Source organism: Aphidius gifuensis, linkage group LG5 (assembly GCF_014905175.1).
Source record: "Aphidius gifuensis isolate YNYX2018 linkage group LG5, ASM1490517v1, whole genome shotgun sequence".
NCBI classification, from domain to species: domain Eukaryota; kingdom Metazoa; phylum Arthropoda; class Insecta; order Hymenoptera; family Braconidae; genus Aphidius; species Aphidius gifuensis.
In genome coordinates, this window is record NC_057792.1 from 17,551,904 (window position 1) to 17,566,058 (window position 14,155).

Below are 14,155 nucleotides of genomic sequence, written 5' to 3' on the forward strand. Positions count from 1 at the left end.
GAAAAAAATCATGATACATATGTATAGAAAAATGAGAAATATGTATTATTATTATTCAAGTAATTACAGAGTATTTTGTTTCAATTTTTTTATGATGATACTGTATGGCACTAAATGATAAGTTGAGTATAGAAAAAATTTATGCTTCAGCTAGTAAAGCAGCGATGTAAGGATTTCCACTGGCAATTGTTTCATTTTTGTATGAAGTAATTTTATCCAAAAGTTCTTTTTCACTCAGGGATTCATCAAGTTCTTTACACTTTGTTACAAATTTAGCAATTAATTTTTCTCCTTCAGCAACAATTTTTCTTTTTTCTTCAGCATTTTTGTATCCTTTAAATGAAATATTTTCACCATCTTCTAGTTCAGCTTGTTTTTTTTCAGCAAATTTAATGATATCAGATGGAAAATTAACCATTTTTGCAACATGAATACCAAAACTTTGATCACATATACCAGGTTTAACAGTATATAAAAATATAATATCATCTTTTTCAACAATTGCAGAAACATGATAATTTTTAACAGTTGGTACATCTTCAGCAAGTCTTGCAATTTCATGAAAATGTGTAGCAAATAAACAGTATGGTTTAATTTCTTTAGCTAAATATTCAGCAATTGACCAAGCAATACCACGACCATCATATGTTGATGTTCCACGTCCAAGTTCATCAATAATTACCAATGAATTTGAAGTAGCAGTTTTAAGAATAGTTGCTGTCTCAACCATTTCTATCATAAATGTTGATACTCCTTTTTCTTGTGAATCATCAGCACCAACTCTTGCTAATATACAATCTAACAATGATATTGTTGCTTCTTCACATGGTACAAAACTTCCAATATGTGCCATCAATGCAACAACACCAACAGATTTCATATATGTACTTTTACCACCCATATTTGGTCCAGTAATTATAAAAAATTGACTCTCATCACGTTTAAAGGCACAATCATTTGCAATATAATGAACATCAGGTTGTGTATCAAGACATGGATGTCTTGCTTGTTTAATATTTAATATACCCTCTTCACTTGATACCATATTTGGACGAACAAATATATTTGTTGAATTAACAGCTGCTATTGCAAATGCAGTTAATACATCCAATATTGCAATTGTTGATGCAACTGATTTTATTAAATTACTATAACTAGCAGCAATTTGTAAAATTTCAATAACAACACTTTTTTGTTCTTCTTCATATTTATTTCTTGTTGATAAATAATCAGTATTAATTTCTGTCATTCTATAACTTCTAAATTTAACACCAGATTTATGAGTTTCAAATATTTCATATTTTTTATTATTACGTAAATTAACTTCTTCTTTTAATGTAACACGAAAGAAATAACCTTGTTCTAATGTACTATCAAGTTTAATTGTTTTTCCAACATCAAAATTTAAATCATCACCAACTTTTTTAATTTCTTTTTCCATTTTATTTTTTAAATTTTCCATTGTTTCTTTCATATCTTTTAAATCTTCATTAAATTCTGGTTTAACAAGAAATTCACCAGAATCAGATGATTCAAGATCAATTGTTTGTTCAACCATTTCTTGAAATTTTTCTAAATCACTTATTAATTCTTTAAGTGGTTCAATAATAAGTGTTTTCATTGCAGCAGTATTATCATCAGATGATGATAATGTTTCTAAAATAATTGGTATATGCATTAAACACATATAAATTTTATAGCAATCTTGAAGACTACCATTTTTACGTGCAACTTTTTTAGCCAATTGTTCTAAATCAGGAACACGACGAAGATGATCTTCACTTAAAACTTTACGTAAATCATTATTATTAACTAATTGTTCAACAATATCATGACGTTCTTTTATTAATGCCAAATCTTTAAGTGGTTGTCTGACCCATTGAGAAACAAGACGATGACCCAAAGGAGTTCTACATTTATCTAATAATCCTTGTATACTTGTTGTTGATCCACCACTAACAACTGATTGTAAACCAGGTGGTGGATCAATATTAAGAGCTTTTATTGCTGCTCCATCAAGTTTAAGATAACGTGAACGTTCAAGTTGTTTTATTCTGTATTGATTAATATTTGCTGCATCTGATGTTAAATCTAAATATTTTATTAATGCTGCTGTTGATGACATTGCATGATCTAAACTTGTTTCTGGTAGTGCTTGTGAATTTTCTTGTTGTCCTTTTTTAAATTTAAGCAATGAATTTAAATCTTGAATTAATGAATCTGTTGAAAAATCATTTTTTTTTCTCAATGTTACCAGTACATTATTTCTTTCCATAACATCTTTGATATTTTGAAATTCTTTATTTCCTTCAGCTGATAATAAAAGACATTCTTTTGGTGAAGTTGTTACGACAAGAGCTTCAAGATCAGAGTATGATTCATCATCTAAAAATTCACAGACTGATATGACTGTTGTTAGTGGATCAACACAACTAACACCAACGAGCTAAAAAAAAAATAAAATTAATTTATACAAAATTTTATTTTCTACCATACATATAAATTAACAACTTATAAAAAATAATTTACCCTGGATTTTCCTTCTGATCCTAATTTAACAGCAATTATTGATGTACCAATGCCAATGTCAGAATTAACAAATAAAATATCTTCAAATTGTGATAAATTACCAGGTGAACCTTTAAATTCTAATGACCATTGTTGATTTCTATTTGTTCCTTTGTTGACATAAACTTCAACTCGATATCTTTTAACCAACAATAACTCTTTGACAAATGTTTCAAATCTAGTTTTACTGAGACAAACTCCATCAATTTTATTTGGTTCAACACCAAGTTGTTTGCAGGCTGATGTTGACTTGAACACCTCACGAGCAGCAAACAATCCATCACTTCCATGACACGAATAATAATCAACACGATTAAAAAATCGAACAGTACTGTCTGATTTCTGTAATCATTATAAATTAATTTATAAATTTTATTATATTACTGAAATAACTTGACTGTTTTCTTTTTTATTTTTTAATCATTGTATTTTCCATAAATCATTGTCAAGTAGGATCACTAATCTTGTGTCAATTGCCTTGACTCAATAAGACAAAAACAATTCTAGTTAAATTTTATTCTTGACCTAATTTTAACCCTTGTATTTTATATGATAAATAATTTTTTTTATCAAAAGAAAAAAATATATCTAGTATTTTTATCATGTCTTGAAATATTATTCATCTTTTCGTAAATGATTTTAAAAATCTATCCTCATTCTTTAGTAAAAATTGTAGCAAAAGAAAAAGTAAAAAAATATATGACAATTGAACTTGATGACAAGGAATAAATAACACATTTTAAAAATTAATATTTCAATTATTGAATTGTCATCCTCATCATGGTATTCATAACATTTCAAGAAAATAAAAAATTAATACATAAATATATTAACGATAAAATAAAAATAATAATTAATGATTTAAAAAAAAAGAAACGAAACGAAGATATCATCGACCTTGCTGGGTGTCTGTTGGGGTTCATTGGCTATCAAAGGGGTCATCCTATTATCATCAGCCCGGCACATGTGATGTTTTTTTTTACTCATTATTATTTCAAAGAAATTGTTACATTTTTTTTCTATTTCTATTTAAAATTTATCTTTAAAAAAACTATCTTCCTATTGCATAATGACTTGAATGATGATGAAATAACACTGCTTCATTGACAAATAGAAATTATAAAATTATCTCATTATTTTTTCCTCGTTTTAATAATTGATTTTTCATGGATTTCATGTGGTACTAATGAAAATATATTGTAAATTAACCTGTTGGCTAAATTGTAAAATAATAAATAATTTTTCTTTATGTCGAAAAAGATCAAAGAGTTCATGATGTAGGAAGGTTATTCTGTATCAAAATGAGAATGTCAATAAGTCAATTTTTGTTTGATTTTATTTTTAGCAATCACAATGTTTTTCATCATTTTGATAAATATATTAAAAGTATCAAGGTCAAAATGATTTGTTTTAATTTTTTAACAAATATAATTTATTAATAATAATAATATATTTTTAATTTTTAATTTATTGTATCTAAATGATTATTTAAAAACAAAATTGTTAATTATTAAAAACAGCTGTACCATGTTGCAGTTGGATCAAACTGTTTTATTATTTATTTATTTTCCAGAAAATAAATTTAATAAAGCTGATAAACAAATATAGAAATTTTCTTGGAATAAATATACGTCATGTCTGTAGAGATTGTTATACTGAGAAAGCATTGTTGATAAGAATTAAATTAAAGCAATGATCATCAAGTCCAATTGGGGTAAATGTAAATAATGTTTTTCAACGCATGAGAAAATAAAGATTATGAAAAACATGTGCCCTCCAAGTAACCCGAGTTGGTAATGGAGGGGTATTTGAGATAAATAGAATTGTCGATTATTAAAAGAGCTAAAAGTTTGTGGATGTTTTAACTGTGAACATCGTGAATATTTAATGACTTGAATTAATAATCTAGATCATTAAATTCAAGAATAAAAAAATTTATTTAATTATTTTCTTGTAAATTAAAATGATTAAACAAATTTTAATATTTTTACTGTGTGTAATTATCACACAGGTTCATTCAGCACCAAGTGGATGTGTCAATTTGTGCAGTGAACCAATTGGAGGAGTTGGTGGTGCTGGTTACAATAATCAAGCATCAGAATCATTGTCAGCATTTCAAACACATGCAGCAATTCAACAAAATTCAGCATTACAAAATTTTCAAAATCTTCAAAATCAATTATTACATGGATCACAATTAAATTTGGGTTACGTTCGTCCTGGTAATTGGAGTGAACGTGATCAATGGGCAACTGATGGTGGTGCTGGTAAAGTACATGAAGAACGAGGACAATTAGAAACTGGAAATGCAAAAGTTCAATACTACAAAAAAAATTATACTGCTTCATTTGGAACTGGTGGTGGTGGTGGTATGATTATTGGAAATAGTCTTTTGGGAACTCAAAATTCAGCTGGTTTATTTAATCAACAAAATTATGATCAACAATCAAGTAATTTAAATAGTGCAGTTGAAGATTTTAGTGGAACAACTCATGGAGTTCAAATGGGAAATGAATTACAGACTCGTTTACGTGAACTTCAATCACAAATGGATCAATTTAATGTTAATTTTCATCAACAATCATTACCTATAACGACAACGTCTTCATTTGAAAGTCACATGAGCCAATTAAAGACTCGTATTGATCAAGCAAACAATCAAATACGTCAAAATAATAATATAATACAAAATTCACACTCATCTAATGCCAATCAAAATTATGAATTTCAAAAAAATATGCAACAACTTGTTAAAAGTTATGAAAATCGTATGCAAGAATTACGAAGAATGTTGGATCAAATTACACAACAGTCACAACAACAAACAAGCCAAGTTACTCAGCCAAATTATCATCAACAACCAAATCAATATACTGAAAGTGTAAATATTCCAGAAACAAATATTTATCAACAACATTATGATTATAAATCTCAACATAAACAAAATAATTATGTTCCAAGTACTCAAAGTTATGTTGTACCATCTGATAATTTACAGCAATCACAACGTTATCAACAACAAACGTATGTTCCAAATGATCGAGTCACTTCATATCCATATCAACAACAACAACAACAACAACATTCACAGGCATATGAGCAATCATCCCTAGATCATCAACAATCACAACATCATGGCACTAAAAATATCAAACGTATTCCTATTTATCATAACAATCGTTATCAAAATTACAGAGAAGAAGCTGCCAGTGAATTGGATACATCCAATGATAATCTTCAACACAGTCTTGTCAACCAAAATGCTGGACAGACAATTGTGCCAAGTGGTTCAGGAAAACGTGTTGAAGAACACTGGAGTGCATCTGGACATAGAAGTGAGACAATTATTCCTCATCATGTTGTTGCTGACACAGCTGCCAGTAATCAACAGCTTTTTGAGAGAATAAGACAACAACAACAACAACAACAACAGCATCAACAACAACATCAGCAACATAGAAGTGGATCAAGTCATTATACATCTGGTGGATCTTCTTCAGTATATCAACAATCTGGAGGACAATACAACACTGGTGTTCTTGATGCAGGTCATAATCCTGACTGTGATACAGAAACACAAGCACAATATAATTCTCGTTATCAAAGAAGATACAGAAGAGGAATTAGAGATGGTTCTTCACGACATACTGATAATTTAAATCAACAAACTGAAGATTTTTCACAGCAAACTCAACAAAATTATCAAAATTTTAATCAAGAACACAATGGAAGATTACATCATGGTCAGCATGAGCATGATCATGATCACGTTAACAGACATCAAGGACAAGTAGAAGAAAATCAAGATTTTTCTCAGCAGCATCAAACACAAAGTAGCCAACATGAATTAGGAAGTCAACGTCATCATGAAAATACCCACGATCGTTATGGTGGTAATTACCATCAACAACAATCAACTAGTGCTGATTATGATCAGCATACAGATAGTCAATCACGTCATCATCATAATGACAATGATCAAGATCAATATGATCGTCATGATCATCTTGAACATGGTGGATACAGACACCAACAGACTCAAGTTTCTCAACAAGAGGCAGGACAATTTGAATTTGGTCAACAAACACATAGTTATCATCAACGTCCTGGTCAATATGCTTTACAAACAGAAAATTTATCACAACAAGCTCAAGGATTTGGTGATTTTACTCAACAACAACAGAATTCTTCTGAATTTACTCAGCAGTCATCGAGTCATTTAGACTTTAATCAAAATGACAATAGTTTTGGTGCAAGACCAGCACCAAAGCCAACAAGAAGAGGCCAAAATTCATTAAATTATGAAACAATGGATACTGAAGTAATTCGTCCAGTTGGTGTTAAAGGTGGAAGACCAAAAAAAATTCAACAATTACAGAGTAGCAATAGTGATGCAAGCACAGTCATTGGCATTGAAAATCAACAACAAAATGCTGGATTAAATTGGCACATGGGACATCATCCTGGAGACTTGACAAGTGACAATTATCAACAACAAAATATTCCAGAATTATATTCTCAAACAACAGGTAATAAAATTTCTAGTTCAATTGAACCAACAGATATAATTTTACAGTCACGTATTCTTAAAGTTTATGGAGGTAAAAGTCCATATGATCCTAATCATGATGAAAATATATTTTCAGGAATAAAACCAACTCCTTTGGTGACATTGTCACCTCTTTATGGAAATGATCCTTGGGATGTTCGTGAAAAACAAGATGTCTATTCAAACAAAGATATTCCATTGATTCAATCATCATATTCTACTGATGATGCATCAACAACAATTAAACCAGGCTTTTGGAATAGAATTTCAAATAAAATTACAAATACATATGAAAAAGCCAAGGACAAAATGTCTGATGTAATTGGCTAAGTTGATGGATAATTAAAAAATTGCTCAACTAATTATTCAATCAACAAATTAATTGTTTGTTAAATATTCATTGCAATTTTTCAATTGACATTCACGTTTTTTCAGATTAAAACAAAAAAAAATGTCATAACAAATTCATCATTTTTTTTTCTTTCAGTTTTAAAATAAAATTATTTAAGTCTATTATTAGTATTATAAATAATAATAATAAATATCAATGAATGTGCAAAATAATTTAAAAAAACTACATTCATGACAATAAATAAATTAAAATAAAATTATGTTGTCTTACCTCAGGAAGACCTTTGAAAAATCTCACAAACATTTGCTGTGCAATTGCATCTAAAATAAAAAATGACAATCATTATTATTTTGTTTATAATTTTAGTGTTGTTGAAAAGTAATAAATTGAACAAACCCATTCCAAATCGTGTGTTTGGTTCATCTTGTATATCGTCACCCATTTTAATAAATAATTAAACCTGGACAATAATTTATTTATCTGTTTGTTTATAATTAAATAGTAAAAAATAAAATGCTTTGCAATGCTTTGTGTAAATTGTGTAACACTCACACACAGCCAGTACAAGTAACAACAAAAGATTGAGAAAATGCGCGGGCTTTTTACAATAAAAAAAAAAAAAAAACATTAAACAACAACAAATCGCCATGATTGATAAATCCATTACAGTGGCCTCTCTAATCTTTATATCTTACTATGAAAATATATTTCTGGCTCTGATTTATCAACAAAATAATGACAGAGAAAAAAAAAAAAAAAAAAAAATAGAACGTGTGTAGACAAACGTGTAAAAAACAACTAATAATTATTACAATATTTTTCTATAATAATGACAAACAATTAAACAGTTTAATAAAAAATAAATTATAAAAATATACAAAATAATTTGAAGGAATCTTTAAAATGTCAACTAAAATAAAATTCATTGCACCAGGTTTGAAATTAAAAAATATTTAATATTATTAGGTTAATGTACTATTATTTGTTTACATAATATTTATAAAAAAAAAAAATAATAAATAATTATGACAGGTGACAGTTCATGGCAAGAAGACAGACCAGATATTGATGCTCATTCATCAACTCAATTTGTTTATAATGCTCATCATTCACTTGCTCTAAATTTACAACGACAACGTTTGCCAATTTACAAAAATCGTAGTCATATCATTTATCTATTAGATAAATATCAGACAGTTGTTTTGATTGGTGAAACGGGTTGTGGAAAAAGTACCCAAGTACCTCAGGTAACGATTATTTATTATTTATTATTTCTAAAATGATAACAAACCCTTTAAATTAAAATAGATGTTATCTTTAAATTCTCGTATCATCATCATCAAGCTGATAATGCTTATCGATGTATTCCCAATGTCATTAGTGATATCTCTTTTATTTCATTTTGATAGCTTTTTTGTTATTAAATATCACTCTGATAAATTTAAATTAACAACGCATTTATAATTGTTTGTTGTGAAAAAAACATGACATTGCTGTCATTAGCGAGATTTTTTAATTTTCATAATTTATTTTAATTAACATCTATTGTTTATTATTACATAATAATAAAATACAAAGTGCATATTTAAAACATTGTTTATAATGTTTTAAAAATTGCCAAGGCATGTTTTGTTATAAATAAAAAAAAAATAGATACGTGAGTAATTCTCGAGTCAGACAGTAGATGTCTTTCGTGAAAGAGAGTTGCGTTCTTTCCAATGTGAAATTATAAATAAAAACATGTCAAAAAAAAAAAAAAAAAAACAATATACAGCTTTGTAAACTCTCCTTGAATGAAAAAATATAAAAAATAAATACTGCAAATGATTGTTTATATTAAAAGAAATATAAAGAGCTACCGCTCTTTGGTTTAGCTAGTTTGTGGAAAAAAGACAAGGCAATAAATAAGTGGAAGTGGAACATACAGCTTTACGAAAATTTTCAATGCAAAGAGAAAAAAAAAGAGAAAAAAACAGAATAAAAATATACAATACGTGGCAGTTGTAAAAAAAATAATAAAAATAAGACAAGCTGATGAATCTAGATCACTACTGATTGTTTACAAATAATCATCATCAACAAGACCAACAAAGTTGAAAGATATTTAAAAGTTTAAAAAACTTGTTGCAGAAAGCATACTGTGTAAGGTATGGAGACATGTTTACCAGTGCATTGTGTATGTTATGTCAAAATATGTCAGAATAATGACGCAAGTGTTTTAAGAGTTATCTCATGAGTACTGTCAACAAACATAAAAGCCAAATAATAATATATAAATAAGCTGTCAAGTTACTTAATAGTAAACAAACAAACTAAAAAATGGGTCTACATGTATCTGAAAAACGTTATATTATTGGTTTTTTTATAATATACATTTGTTTTTGTTTTGTTATGGATGTTAAATTACATTATCGTGTTATAAATTATTCAATAAGACCAGACAATGGTATTAAATATGAATCAAGTGTACCATGTGATTTAAATCCATTTTGTGTTGTAACAGCAAAAGGTTTAATGTTGGATTATATAAATTTTTATATATTTGGACCATTAGCTGCACTTGCTGATAGAACAATTGGTTTTAGTAAATGTTTATGGTTATCACCAAATGCAATTAGTTTTAGTCATGTTATTGTTGCAACATTGGCTGGTCATTTAGTATCAAATAAATCATTAACACAAAGACGTATTGGTGTTATATTATTTCAAATACGTACATGGATGGATGATCTTGATGGTCTTGTTGCTAGAAAACGTAAAAATATTAGTGGTGAACGTTCAGATGTTGGTAGTTCTGGTTATTTTATTGATGCAATATGTGATGGTCTTGGTACAACAGCATTATTAATTGGTATATTTTGTTATCTTAAATCATATTCACCAAGACAAAGAGGATATGAAAAATTACAACCAATGATACCACTTGTTAATACAAATCAAATTGGTTCATGTGTTGTACAAAAAAAAAAAATACGTTTTAATAATGTATTACCAACTGTATTATTAATAACTGGTACACTTATTGGATCAAGTATTGCTTGGAATCGTTATATTGATTTATATCAAGTACTGTTAGAAACAGATAATGTTGATAAATTAATATCAAAAAATGAATTATTCACAAGACAAACACAAGTATTTAGATCTAATTCATTTTGGGTTATAACAACAGCATGGAAGCTAATTAATCCACATGCATTAACTGATTATATATTAGCATCAATATTTTTTGATCGTTTATGGGAATATTTACATGCAGCAAGATGGATTAGTTATATTATTATTGTTGTATTAGTTTATTTTACAGACTTTCAATATTTTCAAAGTGATGCTTATATTAAAAATGTGCCGGATCAATTAGTATCAGAAATATTTATGAATTCAACTGGTTCATAATCAAAATTTTTGTGATAGACAATAAATTTTAAACACATATAAATATGTATATATATATCTATATATTTATATATATTCTCATTTAAATAATACACTGAGTGACCATGAATTTTTTGTAAACAAAAATATTAATAATAATTAATAATAACTTGAGCGTATCATTTGATAAATTAACAAGAGTTGATAATAATAATAGATATTGTGTTTTTTTTTTTTTTTATTTATGTTCAATTAATTGAGAAGGTTGGACTGTTGATATTGAAATATTTTCTATTAACTGTGTCTATTTTAATAAAATACAAAAATTAAATAACATTTATTTAAATGTTATTATTTTAATAAAAAAAAAAATAAAACGAAATATAAATAAATAATTTAATACGACTTCAGATTTGTAATAAATATAAGAAATTTATAATAATAATTATTATAAGTTAAATAATTGTAATTTATTATTATGATAAATATATTTAATGGTTTAATGGCGACTAAATGAAAAGCAAAAAAAAAAATGAAATAATAATTTTATTCTTAAAAATAAATAACATTTTTTTAAAATAAATAAGGCCTTGATTATTTAATGCATCATAAGTTATGTGTCATATATATTTTATCCTTCTCATTGATGATAATAATACGTTTGTTAATTTACTTAGTTTATCGATTTATTATACTTGTTATTATTTTTTTTTTATTATTCATTCCTAATGACAGTTATTGATTACGTAAATTCGTATAATTAATTTTATCATTTTATTTATTCAATTTTTTTTTTTGTTTTTTTGATATTAATATTTAAATACCATTTGAACTTTGATCAAGATAAATAATTATTATTTAAAGTTTAAAAGTAAGTTAAATAAGTTAAAGTTAAAAAGGTATATTTAAAAAAAAATATATTTAAATATATTTGATTTTTTTTTAGTATTTACTGGAGGCAGGATGGTGTGCAGATGGAAAAATGATTGGAATAACAGAGCCAAGACGAGTTGCTGCAACTTCACTGGCAAATAGAGTTGCTGATGAACGTGGTTGTGTTCTTGGTACTGAAGTTGGATATTCAATTAGATTTGATGATTCAACAGACTCATCAACTAGAATCAAGGTAACTAAACAATAATAAAATATAAAGTTTAATGATTTTTATTGTTAATTGTATTTTTTTTATTTTTTTTTAAATGCAGTTTATGACTGAGGGAATTTTATTACGAGAAATGATGGGAGATCCATTGTTGACTAATTATTGTATAATAATACTTGATGAGGTACATGAAAGGACACTCTTGACCGACATTATAATGGGATTGTTGAAAAAAATTCTTCGGGTAAACAATATTAATATAAATTATTTCTAAATTTCAATCATTGTTTTTATTATTTAATTTGTTTTTGTTTTTTTGCAGAAAAGAAAAAGTTTAAAAGTTATTGTATCATCTGCAACAGTTGATGCTCAAGAACTTTGCGATTTTTTTAATTCAAATACTAAAAAAAATTCAGCTAAAGATACTGCAACTATATTGAGTGTTGAAGGACGTTTATATCCAGTTGATATTTTTTATGTTGATGGTATAATTGCTTTACATTATGCTGGTTAACATTTTGCTTTTAATAATAATTAAATTATTATCTTTTTATATTTTTAGAGCCAGTTGCTGATTATGTTAAAGCTGTTGTTGATACTGCTTTAAAAATTCATGAAGATGAAGAATCAGGTGATATTTTGGCTTTTCTAACAGGTATGGATGAAGTTGATAGAGCTGTTTCATTACTTCAAGATCATGCAAAAATTGTCAAAGAAGGAAAATTAAAAATGATGCCACTTGCAATGTATGGATCACTTCCAAATTCAGAACAATTAAAAGTATTTTGGTTGGCACCAAGAGATACACGTAAAATTATTATTGCAACAAATATTGCTGAGACATCAATAACAATACCAAATATAAATTACGTAATTGATTGTGGTTTTGTTAAAATTCCATGGTTTGAAATTGAAACACAAACAAATAGTTTAATTATTGCACCAGTTTCAAAAGCATCAGCAAATCAACGTGCTGGTAGAGCTGGACGTGTACGATCTGGTAAAGCATATAGATTATACAGTGAAGAAGCATACAATGAACTTATTGATGCAAATCCACCACAAATGCAACGTTCTGATTTAGCACCAGCTATATTACAACTAAAAGCACTAGGCATTGATAATGTTTTACGTTTTAATTTTCCATCTGTTCCACCAAGTAAAAATTTAATTGCTGGTTTTGAATTGTTATTTGCACTTGGAGCAATTGATAAAAATGGAGATTTAACAAAACCTGATGGTGTGACTATGGCAGAAATGCCACTGGAACCAATTCTAGCTAAATGTCTAATTGTTTCAGGTAATTTTTACTAATATAACAATAAGAAATAATTCATTTTAACAATGACTATTTAATTTTAATAATTAATTACAGGTGAAATGGAGTGTTCGGATGAAATTACAACAATTCTTGCTATGCTTCAGGTGCAAAATGTATTGATTCATCCAGGTGGTGGACAAGCATCAATAAAAGCTCGTATTGCTCATAGAAAATTTGAAGTTGCTGAGGGTGATCTTCTTACATATTTAAATATTTATACAGCATATGAAAAATATAAATCATCTGGATGGTGTCAAAAAAATTTTTTAAATGTCAAAGCATTAAAAAGAGCTACTGAAATTCGTACACAAATGAGAAAATTAATGAAAAGCATTGGTATTAAACAGGCATCTTGTGATGGTAAATATATTATATTTATTTTTTAATTATTAATTAAATATTAAATTATTTAATTTATTTTAGGTAATGTAAAACAACTTTTAAAATGTATAACTGCTGGTCTATTTCCAAATGCTGCATATTTACATTATACTGGTGTTTATAAGACTGTCAGAGGCAACAAAGATTTATTCATTCATCCAAATAGTTGTTTATATACTTTACAACAACCACAATGGTAAATTGATAATTAATTTTTATCTAAAAATACTTGTTTGTATTGTAATTTTGATTAAAAGTATATGTTTTTTATGTGTTTTGTTTTTTTCTAGGGTACTTTTTGTTGAAGTCCTTCAAACAAATAAAACATATATGCGAGAATTGACTGTTGTTGAGGCTGGATGGCTGGAGGAGTTGGCTCCACATTTTTTTCAACGTACTTCTATTGAATCGCATTAATATTATTTATCACCATGTACATATTGACTGAGACTGTATATATTTTTTAAATAAAAAAATTATAATAAATTAATTATTATTCATATTTAT

At 27.1% G+C, this 14,155-nt stretch overlaps 4 protein-coding genes across 5 annotated transcripts; 3 read left to right on the plus strand and 1 right to left on the minus strand.

Annotated features, from left to right (window-relative positions):
- Positions 1-47: 47 nt before the first annotated feature.
- LOC122858067 (DNA mismatch repair protein Msh2) lies at positions 48-8,200 on the minus strand. Its single transcript, XM_044160738.1, has 4 exons — positions 7,866-8,200; positions 7,740-7,789; positions 2,530-2,910; positions 48-2,446 (listed from the first exon to the last, which is right to left on the minus strand). Exons 1-4 carry the CDS (start codon positions 7,909-7,911, stop codon positions 140-142), a joined length of 2,784 nt encoding a protein of 927 aa, XP_044016673.1. The 5' UTR covers positions 7,912-8,200; the 3' UTR covers positions 48-139.
- On the plus strand, positions 4,406-8,210 carry LOC122858066 (putative mediator of RNA polymerase II transcription subunit 26). The gene is made up of 2 exons (XM_044160737.1): positions 4,406-7,097; positions 7,215-8,210. Exons 1-2 carry the CDS (start codon positions 4,532-4,534, stop codon positions 7,445-7,447), a joined length of 2,799 nt encoding a protein of 932 aa, XP_044016672.1. The 5' UTR covers positions 4,406-4,531; the 3' UTR covers positions 7,448-8,210.
- A 22-nt stretch (positions 8,211-8,232) lies between these two features.
- LOC122858084 (probable ATP-dependent RNA helicase DHX35) lies at positions 8,233-14,134 on the plus strand. Of its 2 annotated transcripts, XM_044160760.1 has the most exons (9): positions 8,233-8,403; positions 8,502-8,716; positions 11,791-11,970; positions 12,050-12,190; positions 12,269-12,431; positions 12,509-13,246; positions 13,322-13,627; positions 13,691-13,844; positions 13,939-14,134. In XM_044160760.1, the coding sequence occupies exons 1-9, from the start codon at positions 8,373-8,375 to the stop codon at positions 14,063-14,065; spliced, it is 2,055 nt and encodes a 684-aa protein (XP_044016695.1). In that variant the 5' UTR covers positions 8,233-8,372; the 3' UTR covers positions 14,066-14,134. The 2 variants fall into 2 exon arrangements, with proteins under 2 accessions (XP_044016695.1, XP_044016696.1); XM_044160761.1 differs by lacking the exons at positions 8,233-8,403; positions 8,502-8,716 and adding an exon at positions 11,684-11,715 and having other exon boundaries at positions 13,939-14,095.
- LOC122858141 (ceramide phosphoethanolamine synthase) lies at positions 9,246-10,897 on the plus strand. Its single transcript, XM_044160854.1, has one exon. It carries the CDS (start codon positions 9,789-9,791, stop codon positions 10,863-10,865), a length of 1,077 nt encoding a protein of 358 aa, XP_044016789.1. The 5' UTR covers positions 9,246-9,788; the 3' UTR covers positions 10,866-10,897.
- Positions 14,135-14,155: the final 21 nt, after the last annotated feature.

Excerpts from the sequence above, each read along its gene's own strand:
- LOC122858066 (XM_044160737.1), top strand. The coding sequence starts at position 4,532 with ATGATTAAACAAATTTTAATATTTTTACTGTGTGTAATTATCACACAG. Across the intron at positions 7,098-7,214 it reads ATTATATTCTCAAACAACAG|GAATAAAACCAACTCCTTTG; the intron begins GTAATAAAATTT and ends ATATATTTTCAG.
- LOC122858067 (XM_044160738.1), bottom strand. The coding sequence starts at position 7,911 with ATGGGTGACGATATACAAGATGAACCAAACACACGATTTGGAATGG. Across the intron at positions 2,911-7,739 it reads TTTTCAAAGGTCTTCCTGAG|AAATCAGACAGTACTGTTCG; the intron begins GTAAGACAACAT and ends TAATGATTACAG. Across the intron at positions 2,447-2,529 it reads GATCAGAAGGAAAATCCAGG|CTCGTTGGTGTTAGTTGTGT; the intron begins GTAAATTATTTT and ends TTTTTTTTTTAG.
- LOC122858084 (XM_044160760.1), top strand. The coding sequence starts at position 8,373 with ATGTCAACTAAAATAAAATTCATTGCACCAG. Across the intron at positions 11,971-12,049 it reads ACTCATCAACTAGAATCAAG|TTTATGACTGAGGGAATTTT; the intron begins GTAACTAAACAA and ends TTTTAAATGCAG. Across the intron at positions 12,191-12,268 it reads TGTTGAAAAAAATTCTTCGG|AAAAGAAAAAGTTTAAAAGT; the intron begins GTAAACAATATT and ends GTTTTTTTGCAG.
- LOC122858141 (XM_044160854.1), top strand. The coding sequence starts at position 9,789 with ATGGGTCTACATGTATCTGAAAAACGTTATATTATTGGTTTTTTTATA.